The sequence below is a fragment of the Anabas testudineus genome, chromosome 18 (genome assembly GCF_900324465.2).
Source record: "Anabas testudineus chromosome 18, fAnaTes1.2, whole genome shotgun sequence".
NCBI lineage: Eukaryota > Metazoa > Chordata > Actinopteri > Anabantiformes > Anabantidae > Anabas > Anabas testudineus.
Window position 1 is genome coordinate 23,292,092 of NC_046627.1, and position 19,598 is coordinate 23,311,689.

At 40.9% G+C, this 19,598-nt stretch overlaps 1 protein-coding gene across 2 annotated transcripts in view; it reads left to right on the forward strand.

Moving 5' to 3' along the window:
* nhsl2 (NHS-like 2) overlaps positions 1-19,598 on the forward strand; it is a 107,382-nt gene that overhangs the window by 52,500 nt on the left and 35,284 nt on the right. Inside the window, exon 1 of one of the 2 annotated variants that reach the window (XM_026353065.1) lies at positions 2,121-2,368. The exons of the other annotated variant lie outside the window; for it this stretch is intronic. Coding sequence (XP_026208850.1) covers positions 2,344-2,368 — 25 coding nt within the window. The 5' untranslated portion in view covers positions 2,121-2,343. Of the gene's footprint in view, positions 1-2,120; positions 2,369-19,598 lie in introns of those variants that run through there. 2 annotated transcript variants of the gene reach the window in all.

Genomic DNA, 19,598 nt, shown 5'->3' on the forward strand with positions numbered 1-19,598 from the left:
AAAGTATCCACACACTGTCTTTGACTTCAGACAGTGTGTAGAGTTACACCAGGTGAAATGATCCTTTCACTGGCTGTGCTATTACTGAGGGTATTTAGGTAGGTGTAGCTTGTATGCCGTGTCGTTGGGTTTGATTACAGGTGCAACAAACCACAAACTTTCCACTAGAAGACGTTCAGTAAATAAAATTCAGCTTTCAGACTAAAGTGCAACATTTCTGTCTTCAGTCAGCGGCCGGGTAGTTTGCTTGCTCACACTGAGCTGTTTCAGTGCCGGGTGGAGAAATAGTTTTCAGTTTGTACATAGAAGAAAACTTACTTAGCCATAACTTTTTACTTGGCCATGCTAATTTTCAACAACATAACCCTCGAGATAATTCCAATGTCACAGCTTGCAGCCTGAATAGCAAAACGACTTTGTGCCCTTTGACTTCTTGTTCTCTGTCAGACATGAAGTTCTTGGTTCGCCAGTCCATCTGTCCCTTTATGGAGAACTTGATATCTCGGGAATACCTTGAGGGAATTTCTTCAAATCTGGTGCAAATGTCCACGACTCATTTGATTAGATTTTTCTGGTCAAAGGTCGTGGTCACTATAACCTCATGTACGTACCATTTTTGTCAGTGCTGTATCTCAAAATCTCAATCAACTGGAATAAATTTCATTACATTTGGCACAAACTCCCACTTGGACTCATGGATGAACTGAATCGAAAATGAATCTGGATGAAACTTTTTATCAGTTTGACGCATCTGCTGTGAGTCACGCAAAAGTTACAGATTTCAGTAGTGTTTTTCTAACTTTGGATTTCATATTTTCATTTCAGGTACATTTTCTAAATTAAATTAACTAAATGAAAGTGCACTGAGGTAAGAGCAGATAAACTCAAAGCTTCAGTACCTACACGTGTCCACATACTGTATGGATGCATAAACAAAACATGCGAGTGCTGTCGGTCGCTCTTCTCACCTCCAGTGTTCTCAGGAAGTAACTGTTGAGAAGAGGAAGGAAAGGGGGCAGCCTGCACCGACAATAGACGTGAGAGAGCAGAGAGCAAAGAATCTAGATCTGCATCTAGACGTTACTGTATGGTCTGGACATTAGTAGTATTTAGCATTTCGGTACTTTGTTACTGGTGTGCATAAAGGTGGTGAACATCGTTGGCTGGATTATTGTAAAAGACATTTTTTAATGAGTGAATCACTTAGTATATTAATGTTAGCTGAGTTGCCGTTCATGGTGTGGTTTAGGCAACAAAAGCATTTTGGTGAAGGTCGTGGTTTTGGTTAAAATGAACTAGACACTTGCCTTGTCTTTTAAATTAAACCAGACAATGAACTTTCCCTAACCCTAACCAAGTTCTGTGAGTACCTAAGCGTGACTATAAAATAGATATTACACTTTAATAAGGATGTACATGAGCATTTCCCTATTCATGTAATGAAAACATTATTTTATTTTATATTTTATATTTCCATTCGTTGGACATGACACTCACCGGAGGGTTGTCATGACAACTATGTCTGCTGATGCACAATTAGATTTGGTTTCACCAAAAACACTCAAATATATTCTAAAATAAAGTTTTTAACTTAATTTGTTTTGAAAGTGTGGATAACAGATTCAGACTGAAACTGGTTCCAAGGTTATAACAAGATCAGTTACAGTTAAAAACGAGTTTGATTGGTTGGATTAACCAACAAACTGTGGTCTGCCATTAGAGCCCACTGTTTCCTGCACTGACATAGAGAGGTTGGCACTGGACGTACTGTAAAATGCAAGCTGCACAACTGCCCCGTACTGTATGGGTGTAACTTGTAGGGCTAGTGGACTGTGTGTATTAGATATCTACAGAGGATTCTTGGATGTCTCTGTGGTCTTTTGTTCTCATGCTTTATGGTCCATTTACCACGCGTCTTTTTTCTTGAAAACTCTGTAGATTCCTTTAAGGTGAGAGCTGGAGGGCAGAGAAGGGAGAGAGGGGAAGAGGAAATGTTAGGAGGGGAGAGGAAAAAAGAAAGGGGTGGGTAACACCAGGCTTCATCAGTTTCCTCCCTTTCTCTCCTGTCCCACCATGAGGGAAAACATGCTTTCCCTGCACTGTTTTGGTCTTTCTTGCTTTCTATTCTTTCTTTTCCCCTTCTCCCTCCGTTTCTTTCCCCCTGTCTCAGTTTTGCCTGTTGACAGGCTGGTGGCCACAGTCTGAATGAGTCACTGGGTTTACCTCAGTAGGCAGCTGGCCTCTCCTCCTTCTTCTTCGCCTCCTCTTTCCCTCTCCACTTTCTGCGCTGTGCTTCCATATGAGGGGTAGTTTCTGTGCCGGAGAGAGTTCAGGAATAAAGACATGGAAGTTTTCTGGGCCAGGGCAGGTAAGAGACGCTCACAACATACAGTACGGTTAGTTTGTGGTGGCAGTGAAGGACTCAAGGTTTAGTGGAATGGGAGAAGGGGGCAGAGTGGTAGAGCAACAAGGAGCAGCTTCTTCTCACGATAAGGAGCAGCTCAGGAATGTTACACTTGACATTAATGAGGGTAGCGTGACCATGTAGTGTGTGTTTATATTTGCATCATTTCTATGTTTTAGCTGCTGCCTTACATGCATGCTTTTGGACCATGCAGAAGCCCTTGTTGTTAATCTATGTGTGTGTGTTTTGAGGTCTAGGATGAGACATTTAATTTCTTTCATAAGTTGCAGAATTTCAAAGGTTGTTAGAAAAGCAGAGGATTTGCTATGTTGCATGCTTTACTTCTTGTTTTGGAGAGAAACTCCATTAGCAGCTGTATACATCTTAAATTAATCACTTAGACTACAGTTTTCCTTTTCATTGCCCCTCCGGCAGCTTAACATTTGGGAGATTCACAGTGTTATTCTTTTCACCGAAGCAACATGATGTATGAACTGAGTGAAATATTAAAAGGGCAATAAAGATATGGTCATGCTTGGGTTCTTTTTTGCAGATTGGGGCATGCTTACATGAGACAGAGCTTAGTGTGTGTTCATGTGTGTCACTACCTCTGAAAGGCTCTTTGTATGTTGAAGTGTTGCTCGTCTCTTCCACCTCAAAACGCCTTTACACTTGGCTGCTAAGGTGCCACAAGGTCAGCTGAGGTCATTTGTGTGTGGGTGTGTGCGTGTGTGTTGCCTTATACACACACACATGCACTCACACATATATTGGTTTGGCTTTGTTGCTGAAAGTGCATTTCGACTCTGGCTTGGTCACAGTGTGGTTTGGTGCTCAGTTACAATGGTTTCCAATGGAGTGATTATTAAAATATCCAACACACACACACACACCCACACACACACACACACACACACACACACACACACACACACACACACACACACACACATAAATATAGACGCTGAGGGGATGAGGTTGTTCTTTCCACCATTTTATACTGCAGTATGGAAAATAAAGCAATGCATGAAACATGGCACACACACACACTCACACATACAGTATTTCACATGGTTACTGTGAACATGATCCACAAAAACACAATAGTGCACTCACATTATCTCCCTTACTCTCGCTCCCTCCCCTTGTTGTCCAATTTAATATGAAAATGACAGGAAAAGAAATGAAGTCTCATTGAATTTTTATGCAGATGCGTTGCTAAATGTGACGCCTCAGTTGTCACATTGACCTCGCTGTAATGTTTGATAGATCGAGGGACAGGGAGAAGACTGAAAATAATGATAATAATGTTGTTTCAAACTTTGGAGGCAAGTTTTAGAGTGGATGATTAGATTTTTAAGATCCCATGTCACAGTTTGAGACCTGCTTTGATGATTGTCACTGATGATGAAATGTTAATTTTCTCTCTTGTATCTATCATTTGTAGATGCACCTAGTGCCTACTGAATAATTGTTTACTAAATGGACCCCGAGAAATCCAGCAAAGGCTTATTGATTACTCATTTCTCCTGTGGTGTCAGTGTATTAATATAATAATGAAACTTTATTTGCATGCTAAAATAAACCTTTGTGTGTATTTACACAAACATCACATAAGGAATGAAGTTGAATCTAAGATTGAATTTATTAAATATTCAGTCGGAGTCTGGTCTTTTATTAATGAAATCATGCCAGTACAATTTGTAAACTTTATTTTACTTTTGTTAGAAAAAACTATTTTCTATTTTAAATACATGTAAAAATACACAACATATTCCCAGTTTTCAATCAAGTCCTGGGTCTTTTCTGGTTTGACATGTCGTACACCCAATGGAATATTTTGGGAATGTATTTCTGCAAACATTGTGCACAGAGGTCACAGATATCTGTTAGATACCAGTTTGATACTTTCCCGTGCTGTAGGAATCGCAAGGACACATTTACGGCCTTGTCTGGAAGTCATGACAACTGGACTTCCTTCATGTTAGACGAAAACGTTTCAGTAGCTGAAGACTAAAGAAGCTACTCGGATGAGTAGTGAAACCTTTCAAACTAACAAGAAGAAAGTCCAGTTGCCGTGACTCAGCTTCCAGATAACTTCTTGGTTTTATTTGAGTTTAAACAAACCTCTGAGAACGACTGAATCATAGATTGATAGAGTGACTCAAAGAGGATGAATGAAAGAGGGCGGTGGGGGGAACAAAGCTTCAGTTTAAGGTTACGGAAGAAACAATGGGGAGAAAGAGCAGGTGATTTGTTCAGAGTTAACAAGGTGGATGAAAGCTGGGTGCAATACATTTTCTGCTGCAGGTAAAAAGTCCTAAGAGCCCATACGTCCCCTCTTTCTTTTTCACACAAACTTGATATTTGTGCATTTAGATTCTGCTGATGTAATGATCCCTGTAATGTTTACATGCTCGACTGTGTTTGTGAATCTAAATTCGAGCGTGTAGATGATGATTTGGGCCTTTCCCTGGAGTATTCTGACTCCATGTCAGCTTGTGTATAAGACAGGGAATCTGCCTGTGTGTGTGTGTGTTTCACCTCGACTAAACCAACCAAGTCTTCTAAGTGTTTAGTCAAACAGCCTCTTTTTCATCATCGATTAAAGAGTAGACTCCTGCTTTTCACACACAGTTTGAACATCAGTACTTCTGTCACGGATTAAAACCACAAATGATCTCTTTTTTAAAGAATAACTTTGTTGTGTACAGATAAAATAAAGGAAAGTAAGGATGCTTTTATTATGCTTCCATGATTAGTATGTGCCATTTAGCTCCCTGCACCAGAAAGAATGAGCATAGCTGGCAAAAATGCACTATTCCTTTAATATACAAAATAAATTTATACATGTGCTTTTTTCTCACATGGCAAATTAGCTTAGCTGATTTTACCACTTCTTAACTTGAAAATCTTATATCTTGAAATATCTAGTATATTCTCTTTATTGTATATATGTTAGTATGTTAAAGTTCAAATATTTATGTAAATAAGGTATAACATGAACAAACATTAATCCTTAAAATCCGACTCTACATTATTGACCAAGAAATGTGCTGAGTGGGACATTTTCCAGTTGAAACATACATTTGACCTTATCAGTGCTCTGGTCTGAACTAATCATGTTAAGGAGGCTTCATGTCATTCATTTACTTGTGTGATGCCAAATTTATATCTGAAGGGCCGTTAACAAGATTGTTCTGTTACAGCCTCGTCAGATCTTCACGGGGCATTGGGTTTCATCCATGCTGCTTGTGTTTATTAGACCTGTCTGTCTGTCGAAACAGCAAGGGCACAGGAAATAGATGGAGTGCTGTTTCCTGTCAAATTCTCCTCTGAGACAATGGCTCCTGGAAGTAATCTGACTGAGACAGCACAGAGCTCCAGGTCCAGCATGTGTGTGTGTGTGTGTGTGTTAGTCAGTGGTGTAATGGGAGGTGGACTGTGCAACATCAACCCATAAGAAGTCCAGACCGACACGTACAGTGACACAGTGTGGAAATAAATGAGAGGCCAGATGCAAAGAAAACACATTTTTTATGAATAGTGTTGTGAATATGAGTAACACGGCGGGAGCCCTAATCGGTCACTAGGTGCCTGTGGGACTTGTAGTTTGCTGTCAGACGAGGTTAACTTTATCAAAGCAGACTGGAACTACAGGAATTAGTGCCAAAACAAATCTGAGGGCCCGGCAGCTGGTGATAAGGTGCCTCTGGGGATTGTAGTGCGTTCTGACAGATGAGGCTGACTGTCAAAGTGGGCCACGTACCAACAACCCAGGATCTGGAGCTACAATAACAACACAGTTATTGCAACACATCTGAATGGCGACTACAGTAAATACGTCTCTCTGTGACACCTTTGTATCTTATAGTGGTCTATAGACATACGTTTCCTCAAATGAAGTGCAAACATACAGGCGAGCCAAGAGCTGCATTGTTGGCCCTAAACCTCTGGTTACTATGAGCAACCTCTAAAAGGATGCATTCGATCCATGATGCAGCTTTAAACCTTCTTTAAGTTTGGTTTTTGAAGCGAGATCTTGACTGCTCGATATATATTCATATTTATATTGCTTGTAAGTATGAGTTAATGAGTGTCCACATCTGTTTTCTAGCTGTTTGCTATAGTTTCAATGCAAAAAAAAAAATCAACCACTTTATCACTAACCTGTTAGGAAGTTTATGAAAAGTCAAAACTCAAACTAAACACAGACGTATTCATAGTGTAAACACTTCCACTGTTGATCTTACGAAGAAAACAAACAGCAGCTCTACTCTACACCTCTGAGAGTGACACAAAAAGCTTTATAGAGTCTTAAATTATTCTTTTCTTGAAATTAAATACTGCAGCAGGAGCAGGATGACAGTTTGTAGCAAAAATAAAAGCACAGTACGTCTCTTCCTGTTAAAGCAGTGCGAGGAGTCCTCGCTGCCAGTTGTTGCAGTTTGCAGCATAAAATATTAAAAACACCACAAGTGTTGTTCAGCATGAAATGTTAAAGCAACACCGTGTATTGTGGTTGTCTTAAAAAAGCGAGCTACTACTGTATGCCTTGTCAGGCTGCTTGTTATGTGCTGAGACTGTCCGCTGCGTTAAGTGTTTCCTTGTCATATCTTGTTGCATTTAGGAGAAACTGGATCCGTGGGAAACAGGATTTACTTCATCCTGCCGTCGTGTAACTCCTCAGTGAATTCTCACTGCTGTATTTCTGCCTCCTTTTATGTCTTTTTTTCAGCTTTTATTTTGAAACTTTGTGCAGCTGGGTGAGTGTTGCTGATGTTTTCCACTTGGATTAGTGCTGACAGCTGTTCAGAGTGTGAATGTGTGTGTGTGTGTGTGTGTGTGTGTGTACAGTACACCTTGGACCATCTGTGCCCCAATGTACTGTACACAGCGGTGGGGCATTGATATGTTCTCCCAGTGTATTATACAGTGTGTGTGTGTGTTTCTATGGATGTGTGGACAAATGTTAGTTGAGTACCATACTTGTGAGAACATGTCTGCATTGTGAAGACCTGGTTTTAGGGTTAGAATTAAGGTTGACATTAGGTGGAGGTAGGGGTGTAAGGGTAATGTTTGGGGTGAGATGCTTGGAAATGCCAGTGAGTGTGCTCAACCATAGCAGGACAAACCTGTGTGTGTGAGTGAGGTGAAGTGATAAAGGAAGATTGATGGACTGCAGCAGGACGGGTGTGCACTAACCTTTGCAGATGGGGTCAAAGGCCATGGGGAAAGACCTTGGCAAAGAAACTGTGCATGTGTGTGTGTGTGTGCATGTGAGAGAGAGAGAATGATTAGGGCAGTGCTGCAGAGACAAAGGGGTAGAGCCATTGACCTTGGAGGACCTGTGATATCACTTCCTGTATGTTTGCTGCAGTCTTTTCCTCTGGGACCAGTAGAGGGACATATACACAGATATACAAACTCTCCCTCTGTTTCTCACGTGCGCATGCATAAACTTCCTGACCTCTGGCAGAAGCTGCTGAGTCAGATGCAGGTCCAGCCCAGTAAAATCTGCAGTTCGTGTGTGTTATCAATCACTGTGATAAATGATCAGTGACTGTGTGTGCGTGTGTGTGTGCGCGCAGTGTGCTTGGTAACTGAATTTACAGTTGCAGTGGAAAAGGTGACACACAGTCCATCATAACTGGACGTGAGTTAATAGTGTAGAAGTTACAGAGACGTCTGAGTGAGAACCAGGCTGACAGACCAGGCTGACACCAACTGCCAGCTACAATGTACGTTTTGTGCTTGCGTGAGTGGAAATGGCTCCTCATACCAGCAGGTGGGGGTAGTCTGTATTCATCATTCAATAAGGGAAAGCAGAAGGCCTGGGACTGTGGACATAAAACCATAAACAAATTGGCTTTTGCTCATTATTTTATAAAGACGGCTTACAGCTGCTTCTAATCGAGAACACGTCAGGCCTTGCTCTTCCGTTTTTCTTCTCATGCACTGATTTGCAAAACTGAATAGTAAATAAACCAATCAGAGTGGCTCCTGAATAAACCTGATCTCTGACTAGAGCTAACTGCGTGGGACACTTCAGTAAAACTCCAGAAAACCTTTCAGCTAGAAACAGAAAGACATTTTAATATCATTCACAGTTCATCTAGGTGCAATCTGCTAAAATCAACCAAAAAATAAACTAAAGCATTCCTGCAGATGTCCAATCATATCTGACCTCTTTAAATGTCTAAAGGCTGCAGGTCTTCTCTGTGGTTATCATCACAGTGCCTCAGTGTAAATGTGTTACTAATTCATTGATGTTAAACGCTCCACGCCACCTTTAAACGGTCTGAACGCACCGAGTAACTGCGAGGCGGTCTGCTGCTGACCTCATTTTGAGTGGATGATTAGAGTTTATCACTGAAGGAGCGTTTTAAGGGGATCTAAAGGGATTTTGTAGTTTGGAGACACGTACAAATTAAAATAAAGCGCATATTTGGGTCGGGAAGCTCAAATAACACAAAGTCAGATGCTCGTGCGCTGCCAGCGGTGTGGCTCCAGAAAATAAATGACATCAAAGATCAGGAATCCTGTTTTGGGAAGCAGCTTTTTAACTTGGAGGTCTGACTGTCTGAAATCATCCTCTTTTAGATGGATCTTAGAGCTGATTGAAGCTCAGCACTATATTTTTAATGACTATGACTCATTCATTGGCAGTAATGCGTATTAGATCACTGTGGGTATTTAGATATTTTACCTTGTGTTTCCCGCCATGTCAGCAAATTTACCCAGTATGTATTTGTTTACTGTAGCCGACTGCAGCTTTAACTGCTAATTATGCAGGGACATTATGCATTATGTGAAATGCACTGCTTTGGATTTATACAGTTCGACTTTTTACCTCTTGGGAACAGTTTGACTGCATCTATTAAATAAGTTCCCTCATGCCTTGCTCAAGGGAACGGTAGTTGTGGACTTTTGACTCGCAGGCCCTGTAACTTGTGATAGCTGTCTGTTTCTGCAGGGACTCGTAGCAATTGCATCACCGTCTGTTATTTTATTGTATGTGATGTTAACTTCTATATTAGGATGCACAGATATGTGTAAAGCAGGGCTGTGCTGGATACACATGGTTAATGATAATTCTAATATGCATTAAATATGCAGTAATAAAGACATGGTACTGTATATACTATCTGATCTTACATCGTGAGTTTCTATAGCAACAGCAAACAAGTAATGTAAAAGTGATATTGCTTCTTGCCTTAATGTGGGGAACTTTTGTTCCACATCATCATCGACTTTGAGAGTGTGAAAGGTGTTTGCAATTCATTCAAAGCTACATTAGTAATAAGAGCTGCATGACTTAATGATGAGAAGAAGATAACATTGCATGAGCTCCATCACTGGTTAGTGAAATGGAATGGGTCATAATAAGGGGGGGAGGTAAAAGCAAATGTAAAGTTTTTATCAGCTGGACTCAGCAATTCTGTGTGCATCAGCGGCTCTGATCAGAGGGCTATTTTTTAAGTAAGGTCAGGGAGCTGAGAAACAGCTGACTCATATGTGCTATTATCCTGTAATACATTTTATATTGTAGACGGTGTCTGTATGTTCGGCAGGTGCTTTTATTAAATGATGCATGTGAGTTAGTTGGCCACAGATTTTAATTAAGGGCTCCAAAAATGTATTTTCTCATTAAAGAATTAATCTATTGGAAAGGTTCACCATGTCACGAATACCACCAGACGTTAGTGATGGTGTTGATGCTTTTCTGTGTGAAACACTGGCTCTTTGGTGTTTTGTTGGAATGAATGTAATAGGATATAAGGGTCAATTTACTTCTGCCACAAAATATTACAAATCAGCTATTACAATTTTTACATAACCTAGTTAATACAGGCCTAGAAAAAGCCAAACGCTAATCCCATATAACACACGCTCACAGACACAAATGTGTGAAGTGCAGTGACTGAAAAGCTTAGTCATTCATGCTTATGTCTGTGTGTGTGTGTGTGTGTGTGCAGATCACATGTGTCTATGCGGTTTCCCTGCCAGGCTGATTTGGCTGTATCCATGGCAACCGTAGCACAATAAGAGCATGTATTGAAAATATTAATTCCAAATATAAAAACATTATCTTCATGTGATGGTTTTTGGAGACGGCGTGTGTGTGTGTGTTTCCAGTAGTGAGTCACGTTAACTATATCCTTGTCCGACGAACCGTCACAATCAAAGTGACGCAAATCTCTGCATCCGTAATTAGCATAAAATTGGATCTTTGTTCCTGTTAGCAAACATGGACGAATGCATCCAGCTCTTCAATTAGGGGCCAGACTAACACACACACACACACACAAACACACCCACCCAGGAAAGACTTGCTTATCGAGCAGAGAGGATGAAACCAGTACTTGCAGTAAGTGTCTTTTTGGGTATGAAGACTTCACACATGAATAACACACGTGCACACTCACATAAATAGACGTGTGTATGCATTCACACATACAGAATGAACACTATACGTGCTGCCTGTTTTCTTCTGCACAGCTCAGCTCAGCTTATTTGCCACACAGACACAGTACTGTACAAACACACACATACCTCCTCATTACACTCAGTTCCATTACTCCACCCTCTCACTTGTCCCCCATTTTGTGTAATGCTATGTGTAATGAAGGAGATATGACAGAGGAAAGAAAGAGGTAGAGGTTGGAAAGCTCTGAGGAATAATCGAGTGATAACGGGGAATAAAAGAGAGAGAGAGAGAGAGAGAGAGAGTAAGAGGGAAGAACTGTGTGTTTTAGAAAATAAGGGAGGAAATCAGGCGAGACATGACAAGAGAGAAGAAGAAAAGAGGAGAGTGATTTTTAGAGAAAGTGGAAGTGGGAGCATAAAAGAGTGAAAGGAGGGAGGGTGAGGATGAAATGTGGCTTATGTCACTATAAATTACTTCCACAGTCTAATCACTGCAGACAGCCAGGTCTCACTGTAGTTCTTTTTTGCTTCAGTTTGATACAACTGTACAGTTACACTTAGTTTTTAGGAAATAGTCCATGTCTGGTGGGGCTATTGTCCGCATTTTAATACGTATTTTATGCTTACAAAGGCTGCGTGTATGATCAAAACTACCTGCAGTGCGTGAGTTCAAGCGAATGCATTAGTGTAACTAAGTGATATGTTTTTAATTTGTTTTACACAGACTATTTTTGTTCCCTTTATAGTTACTTTGGTCTCTTTGGTGACAAATATTTGAAGTATACTACGGCTTATCTTTAAATACATATTTCATGCATTCATTTTTATGTTGTGTTTTGTTCATGCTTAATCATTTTCCAGAAACTTTTGTATTTTGTGTTGGTGAAAACATCTGGTGTTGAATCACCACTTCTTAAAATGTCCTGAGTGTGTGTTGCAATGTGTTTGCAATTAGGCCCTTAAAAACGAAACAAATCCCATCATTTAAATCAGTGACTTATTACTATTAAGAAGAAAACACATCCAAGTGAAGTCGTTGTGCTATTTTTTTATAGAGTTTGCAGAAGATGAAAATCAAGATATGTGGAAACCAGAATAGAATTTAAGTAGCTTTTTCTCTGTGTTATATATCTGGTTGTCCTGCAGGGGTCAGCACTGAGCTATGCAAAGGCCATGGACTGCAGCATACCCAGGCTGCACATGCACACTCATAGCCACACATGCACTCAGATGTTCTAAGTGAGTTAGACGTGTAACATGTCAAGACATGCACACACTCAATTTTAGCCACTAAGACTGAATCTGACTTGTTACTCGAGCCTGTGTTCAGACCGATGGGCACATTAATTGTTTGGCTAAAGCTTCCTTAAAAATCTCGGCTATTGTTATCTGCCACTGCAGGACACCTATAATAGCCATAATAATTTCACTGGCTCCTACACAGTTTTTGCACTGTTTTCGTCATATAAGAAATGTCTCACAGTTCCTGCATTTTTAAAGGTTAATAGACACTCAGGTGAAATGCCCATAAAATAAAAAAATTATAAGGCTTTGGTGATCCGTAGACTCAAATTCATTTCACTCTATGCTCTTTCAAGAGTCAGTCATGTGTGAATGTGTAATTTCACATCCATTAAGGCAGAAAGAGGAGTGAGGTAGGTCCTTGCCTTTAACATTTTTAGTCACATTATGTATCCTCCACATGCACAGGTACCTGGTAAAACCGAGAGGAAACTAAATTATTTCCCCAAAGCCAGAAGTAAAAGTCCAAGTATGCGCTCCTGTTTGTAGTATCCCTGTGTTAATAGCAGTGGTGGAAAAAGGGTGGGATGTGAGGCAGAGTAGTATTTGTAACAAGAGTGATAAAAATATTAGAAGAGCAAGCAAGACAAAGATAAACAACACCAGTCAATATCAAGCAGGAATAAAACAATGACAACAGCCAAACTAACAGATACAAAGTCAGGTCTAAACACCAGTAAATACAGGACCAGACCATGAATCAAACACAAGTACTGGACTAAATGTATCACTGGACTAATCACTGTCTAATAATAAGATGTCATTTTACACATAATGTATTCAGATCCAGATTTTCATGTGTAAATGTGGTCTTAGTGAGAAAATGTAAATACTGCATCCTCTCGCCAATATGCATCACAAATCTAATCTGGCGTTCTCGTCAGCATTTGTCATGTCTTGACTCACCGTGCGTCATCGCCGGTCCATCTCAGCAGGAAGTAACCCCCGGCTTCCTGTGTACCTTTTCTGCCGCAGCACCTCTGATTCACGCCCAGCTAATTGCTCGTTTAGCCATCAGGGGTGAGTGGGCCTCATTGGCATGGTCAAGTCGTGAAAAGTGGTAAATGGTACAGCTTTAAACATCTTAACGCTGTGACTCAGGCTGGGATTGGCAGGTCGCAGCGTGCTATTTTGGTGTCACTCATTCTGCCTCAAGTTTGACTTTAAATTGACTTTAATCCCACTGATTTGGATCCTTGCTAACCTCACTAGTCAAAGAAGGCCAAACATAAAATACCTTCAAATCTGCAATAATCACTTTTTAGTGCAATTTGTATTGCTGTTTAACACCCAGTCTTTCTTAAACCTGCAGTATTAATATCATCATTAGCTGTTTCCTGTATTTTCACACTGCCATAAGATCTGGAGTTTTAATACTCTGATAACAAAGACACTCCGTATGGATAATGTCTGCTCAGAAAGGCAGCTTCATTTTGATAATGACACCCACAAGGACAACTAATGTTCAGTTTGGCTCTCAGTGTAGCTGGTTTACTGCGCCGCTTTTATTAACCAGGCAAACACAGACACATATTGCGCAATCACATGCACCAGGCTTCTCAATGTGCAGTGACAGTGTTACTTAAAGCAGACATAAATGAGTGTACTGAGCGCCAGGCCAATGCTGACAGTGGCTCACAAGCATGTCATTCACAAATACAAATAGACACACACACTAATGCAGTGCACAGAAACACACACACACAGGTCTGTACTTGGTGCACAGCACAAACTCCAAGGTCATCAACTACACTACATTTCCACACAAGTGTGTGAAGGATGCACAGATGTGTATTTAGGATTCGTAGAGAAAGTCTATGCAAGTGTGTGGGTGTTAAAATGATATTAAAATGTGCAATGGATAGCTTGTGTTTACCCACTCACCGTGTGTGTGTGTGTGTGTGTGTTTGTCTGGCTATTATTGTGAGGACCAGCATGAATTTTTAACCAGCCATTGGACTGAGGACATATTTTACAAAGTGAGGTAATTTTAGCCGGTCCTCACAGTGAGAAGGGTGTTTAAAGAGCAATTTCGAGGTAAAGACTTGGTTTTAGGGTTCAGGTTAGAATTAGCCCTGCTTAGAGTTAGGGTAAAGTTTAGAGCAATGCAGTACATATGATAAATTAAAAATTTAAACAGTATAGATTGACATGGCCTACGTGACAGTAGAGGGCTAGGAAATGCATTATATCAATGAGTGTCCTCACTCTGACTGCCATACAAAAATGTGTGTGTGTGTGCATGAGAAAATGAGTGTGTGTCCGGGTGATAACAGCTTGTCTAAATCTGTGTCGTCCCTGCTGACACTCCAACGCACACGGAGAGGAATGAATTAGTAATGCGCCTTGGAGACAAATAACCCCACACAACACCTTCCTAATGCATGTCTGTGTTTGTGAATGTGTCAGTATGTTGTAGGAGTGTTGTGAAACTTTTTTTTTCTCTGCATTTGTCTGTAGGTGCTTAAAGATGTGTGTGTGTGTCAGTAGAGAAGTTTTCTACATCTGTGAGCTCATGAGGATAACGTATGCGTGCGTTCACATGCAATGTCCCTTTCTCTCTGTTGCAACAGCGGCTGGGGAACATATCACTCTGGTGTTTTCTGTGTGTCAGCTGGAAGTAAGTTTCAGTCCTCTCTCACCTCTCTGTCTTCATTAGTCTGCCTCTCCCAGTTGGTCAGGGCAAATAATAGAAGGGGTCAGTGAGTACACTCTCTCACCCGGGCAAAGTTTGTCACTGACACTAGTAATGATTCATGTTCATCCTTTTGCACTTGAGTCACCCGGTCGCGTATTCTGCAAAGTTGCTGTCAGGTTTGACTACTGCTCATCTCCAAATATTGCCGTCATAGTATTTTGCGGATAATATAGTAATCGCTGTGTGATCTGACACAGATCTGAACACCTCGTCACACCACGTGTAAAACTTTTCCAAGTCCAAAGTTGATTTCTGATTGTCACTGCTGATGAGGAGTTTGCCTCCATATACCTGTACCTGTACCACTTTACCTGTATTCCCACTCCTACTCACTCCTTTACATGTGTGTGTTTACATTACTGTCACTAGACAGCTCACTTGTTTTCATGTTGATTTATCCTTTTTTAACAACAAATTCACAGGTTCTCACAAGTAAAACCTAAGAATAAAACCGAGAGCAGCCATTCAGATCTAGTTGTTGTGAATAGTAATAGCTTCACCCTGTGGAGCTTCACCCTGTGAACTTTTTTTATTCTCTGAACACTGAAGACTGGATCATCCTATCACTGCACTGCATGTCTGTCCATAACCACCTTTTCCCTTTTCTCAATAGCAATGTGGAGTTTTTCTTTTTTCCTAAATCTGCCCAGTGATGCCCAGCGGCTTCTGTCTCTCCTCCATCCAATCTTCCTTCCTTTTCATGTCACTGTGGTTACATAAGGGAGGAAGCAAAAAGAGTGACTAAGTACGCTTTGTGTATATGTGAGCCTGTGTGTGCTCGGCTGCTGTTCAACCTTTAATCAAGAATTAATTCTTAAGCTCAAAGGAAACAAGTCTCCTCCAAAGACTCTTCTGTCTCTTGTATTTGTCAGCTCACAGGTTTGAAATCTGGTCAGACAATTCCTCAGGTCACTATCAAACACAGCCTGTTTTAAAAACAGCAAATAGTTACTTTAATTTTATTCTTCATGACTTTAATATAGATTTAATCTGTTGCTACAGTTTGATCAACCAGAGGTTCACTAATATTCTCAGAATGTTAGGAGGTTGGTTGAAGTACAAACTATTTAAATATTTTCACAAATTTTGATTTTAGATTAATGCACATTATAAAAATATTCCCAGGTGGCCATGTTGTCAGAAATCACATGATAACATGAGTAAGATAGAACAGGAATCTAACAGATAGATGCATGTTGTTAACATGGTTGATAACATATCATAATTCAAAAGGTTAACCAGGCTGTTGTCCTTATTTTTGTTGTGTCTAATTGGAAAGAACAAACTTTTTTGAAACGTTTAACCAATAATTTCTATTATTTTTAACCCCACTTTTCTTGTCCTGAAGTCTACTCTTGCTTTTAGTGGTGCAGTGAAGCTTGATACCGTTGTGCATCTGTGTTCTTTTCTTCCCAAGAAACACACATGTCCTCAGAACTCGGTCTGTGATTGACACATCATGGACACTACTTAGAATTTTTTTCTTCTGAGGTGACAGGTTGTCTTCTTTTGTGGACTAATGACAGGTTGTTTTTTATGGTGTGGGATCAGGTGGCAGGTTGTCTTCCCCTTTGTGTCCTGTGTCTGTCACAGCAGATGAGGAGAAATTCACTGTTTGTAGTTTGTAGTAGTAGGAACTAATACAGCGAACTCTACAATCCACCGTGAGGCCACTATTTAGTTTTACCAAATGCTCTTGACATGTGGATCTATCCAGCTCGTTGCCTATTCTTGTTGGTTCTAATGGCACTACATGATGCACCATTGCACGGCAGCAGTGGTGCGTGTGCGTTGAACCTGAATCCTGCGAGGCTTCCAGTCTGTGAAAAACCTTGTTAGACAGATGACGAATCTGTTCGGCCTTGATGTGCAGTGAAAAAATCCTGAGCACAGTCACAGTAACAGGGATGTCTCCAAGGTATAATGGCAACTAAGGTAGCTAAGTCTCTTTCTCCCTCCGGATCTTGTATACACAGTAAATTGTGCCACATTCAGAAACACCTGAGGTTTGTGTGACTTGAGCACGGATTATATAATTCTCTGATATACACTCAGACACAGTCGCCTAAACTCCACATAAGTAGGTTAAAATCAGCTCCGCCTTTGCCGTCTGCTGTTTTTGTTGCACAATCTGTAGGTAAGAACTCATCTTCGTCATGATTTTCACCATTAAGAATTTGTCGCACAAATCCACACTAGACCTATTTAGCTTTTTTTAGTGGAGTACTTTTACTTGTGTACCTGAAGTGACATTTAGAGGTTGTACTTCAGTACTTTTACTTGAGCAGGTACTTAAAAGGGTATTTGTTGCCTGCTTTTCCTAACAGTACACTGTTAAATTGTGTATCCCATTGTGCAGCAGTAAGAACACGTGACGTGCTCACATTGCAACATCATCACTCCACTATAGCATCAACGTCACGATACGACTAATTTTTTATCACGACACAATGCAAGTGCATACAGTCAAGTTTAATTCCAACTTGCATACGGTACTTTTAACGAACCAACTTATATCACATGGAATACAGTAGGTGCAAAGGTCCCAGCTTAAACACTGCAGACTGAAAGATGAATGAGCTGCACGAGGCTTCACCTTCAAACTAAACTTGTGCTTCCTACTGTTGGATGTTTAGCTTGCAGTAAGACCCACAGTACCATGCATATCCGGCAAACACAGCTTAGTGTTAGAATGAAACAATGCAAAAAGCACAGAGTGGTAGACTTACTCAAAGTTAATGCATTTAAGACTTCAAACGAACAATGCAGAAAGGGCTCCACGTTGAGAATATATGTCTATTCTACACTCTGTCATAAATCATGCATGATTGCCTTTGTTCTCCTCTCTGCGGCTGATGCTAACTGACGTGCACTTCTGTATCATAAAGAGTCGCTCTCTTCGGTGGGAGCTGATTGTGCGAAAGCAGCTTAAGAAGATGAAGCCGGTAGCCCGGGATGGTGAAATTGTGATTCCATGCAGTACGGCGAGGTTATGTGAGAAGAGACGGCCGCTTCAGAGCAAACATGGCGTGATAGTGCCAGTGGATTCGCTGCAGAATAACCGTCTGTATGTCTGTGTAGGTCTGCAGGGAACTGAGTGTTCTTTAAATTGACACCACTTTTTTACAAAACCAAGAAATAGATATTCTCATAGATATTCTGCACTATGTCCTGAGAGATGCTTCCCACACACTTGTTGGAGTTGAAATTTCTATTTAGCGTTTTGTTTGTGCATGAATGTCTTGCTTGGGAACACTGATAGGGACACATACCATATCGCCAGTTATGACGTATTATTAAACAACTGTAGAAAGGCTGAAGTAAAGCTGTGAAGAGTCATGTCGTAGGTTGACACTGCAGAAGTGTAATGTTCTCATTGATATCTGCAAGTAAATCCTTCGATGATTGAGTGCAGATTGTTGTATGACTTACTCGAGTGGCAGCCATGATTTCTTGTGGTGTTTGGCTGTGTCACACTTTACACTTTGATGCCCTGAGATCACCTCCCGTCTCAAGAAGCTGTTGCTACTGGAAATTCAGTCTATACCGGTTGACACATATATTTTTTCTAAATTAAACCTGGTTAACCAGGTGAACCCAAGATGCACTGATTACACTATTTGAGCTAATCTGTGCAGAATTGTCTTTTATCAACATTGAGTTTGGTGAGTGGATTGCGTAAATGTTACCATAGAATTACCTGCTGACGTACTGTAGGTAATGGACAAATACTCATCTGTGTTAATGCTGATCGCCGTCTTTACGTGACTGGACTCCCTCTAACCCGTCACAGTCGGAGAGATTTCACTATCTGCTCTCCTTCTGAAACTTTGGGAGTCTCATTTTAAAGCCTGACTGCTCAGTTGGACAGTGGCGACTGTCACATTTGGGATTTCCTGTGCTTGTTAGTCATGTTTTATCAGCTGCTGCATGTGTCAAATGATTTCATCAGCTATGATTCCAGGCGATGCCTCATTCATGTCGAAGCTGAATGGCCGTCGTGTGATTTGATTTGATTGTCTGTTTGTGTTGGGCTGCTTGATCATGACACGAGCCGACATTTCCCTCCCTTTTTCTCAGTCTTTCTCCTCCTTCGCTTTTTTCTCAAATCACACAAACTCCCTCCTTCTCTGCCTTCATTCCTCCGTTCTCCTCCCTTTAAATGTCATCCCTCTTTCCCTCCTCCTCCCACTTTTGTTCTTCTTTCTCTCCCTGATGCCACAATCCCTCTTTGTCTGTTTCTTCTCTCATACCTCCCTGCCCTAATCCCTCCTTCTCCCCCTCCTCTCGTGACAGTCCCTCTATCTTCCTCCCACTACTTTTCCCTCCTAATTAAGTGCTCCCTCTCTCCTACTGCCTTCCAAATCCGCTCTCTGCCTCTCTTCTCAGTCGTCCCTCCCTTGTTTTCTACCTAATCCCTTTCTTTCTTTCCCCCTCTATCCCTCTTTCCTTCCTTGGTCCTTGTTCTCCCTGACAACACACTGCGTTATGTAATCTATGTCTCTGGGTATTAGTTATGCAAATTCATACATTTTTATTTACGTGTGTTGTTTTCTTTCTCTCCTCCTCTGTCTGTACTTTTTCTTTCTCTTTCTTACTCCCCTCCCCTGTTGTCCCCATCTACCTTCATTTCTCATCCCTGTCATTCACCTCTTCCCCTTCTTCCTCCCTTTCCCTTTTCTATTTTTTCCCACCTCACGCTCAATGTTATTATTTCCCTCCTTACTTCACTTCCTCCCTCCCCTCTCCATCCCTCCCTCTCCA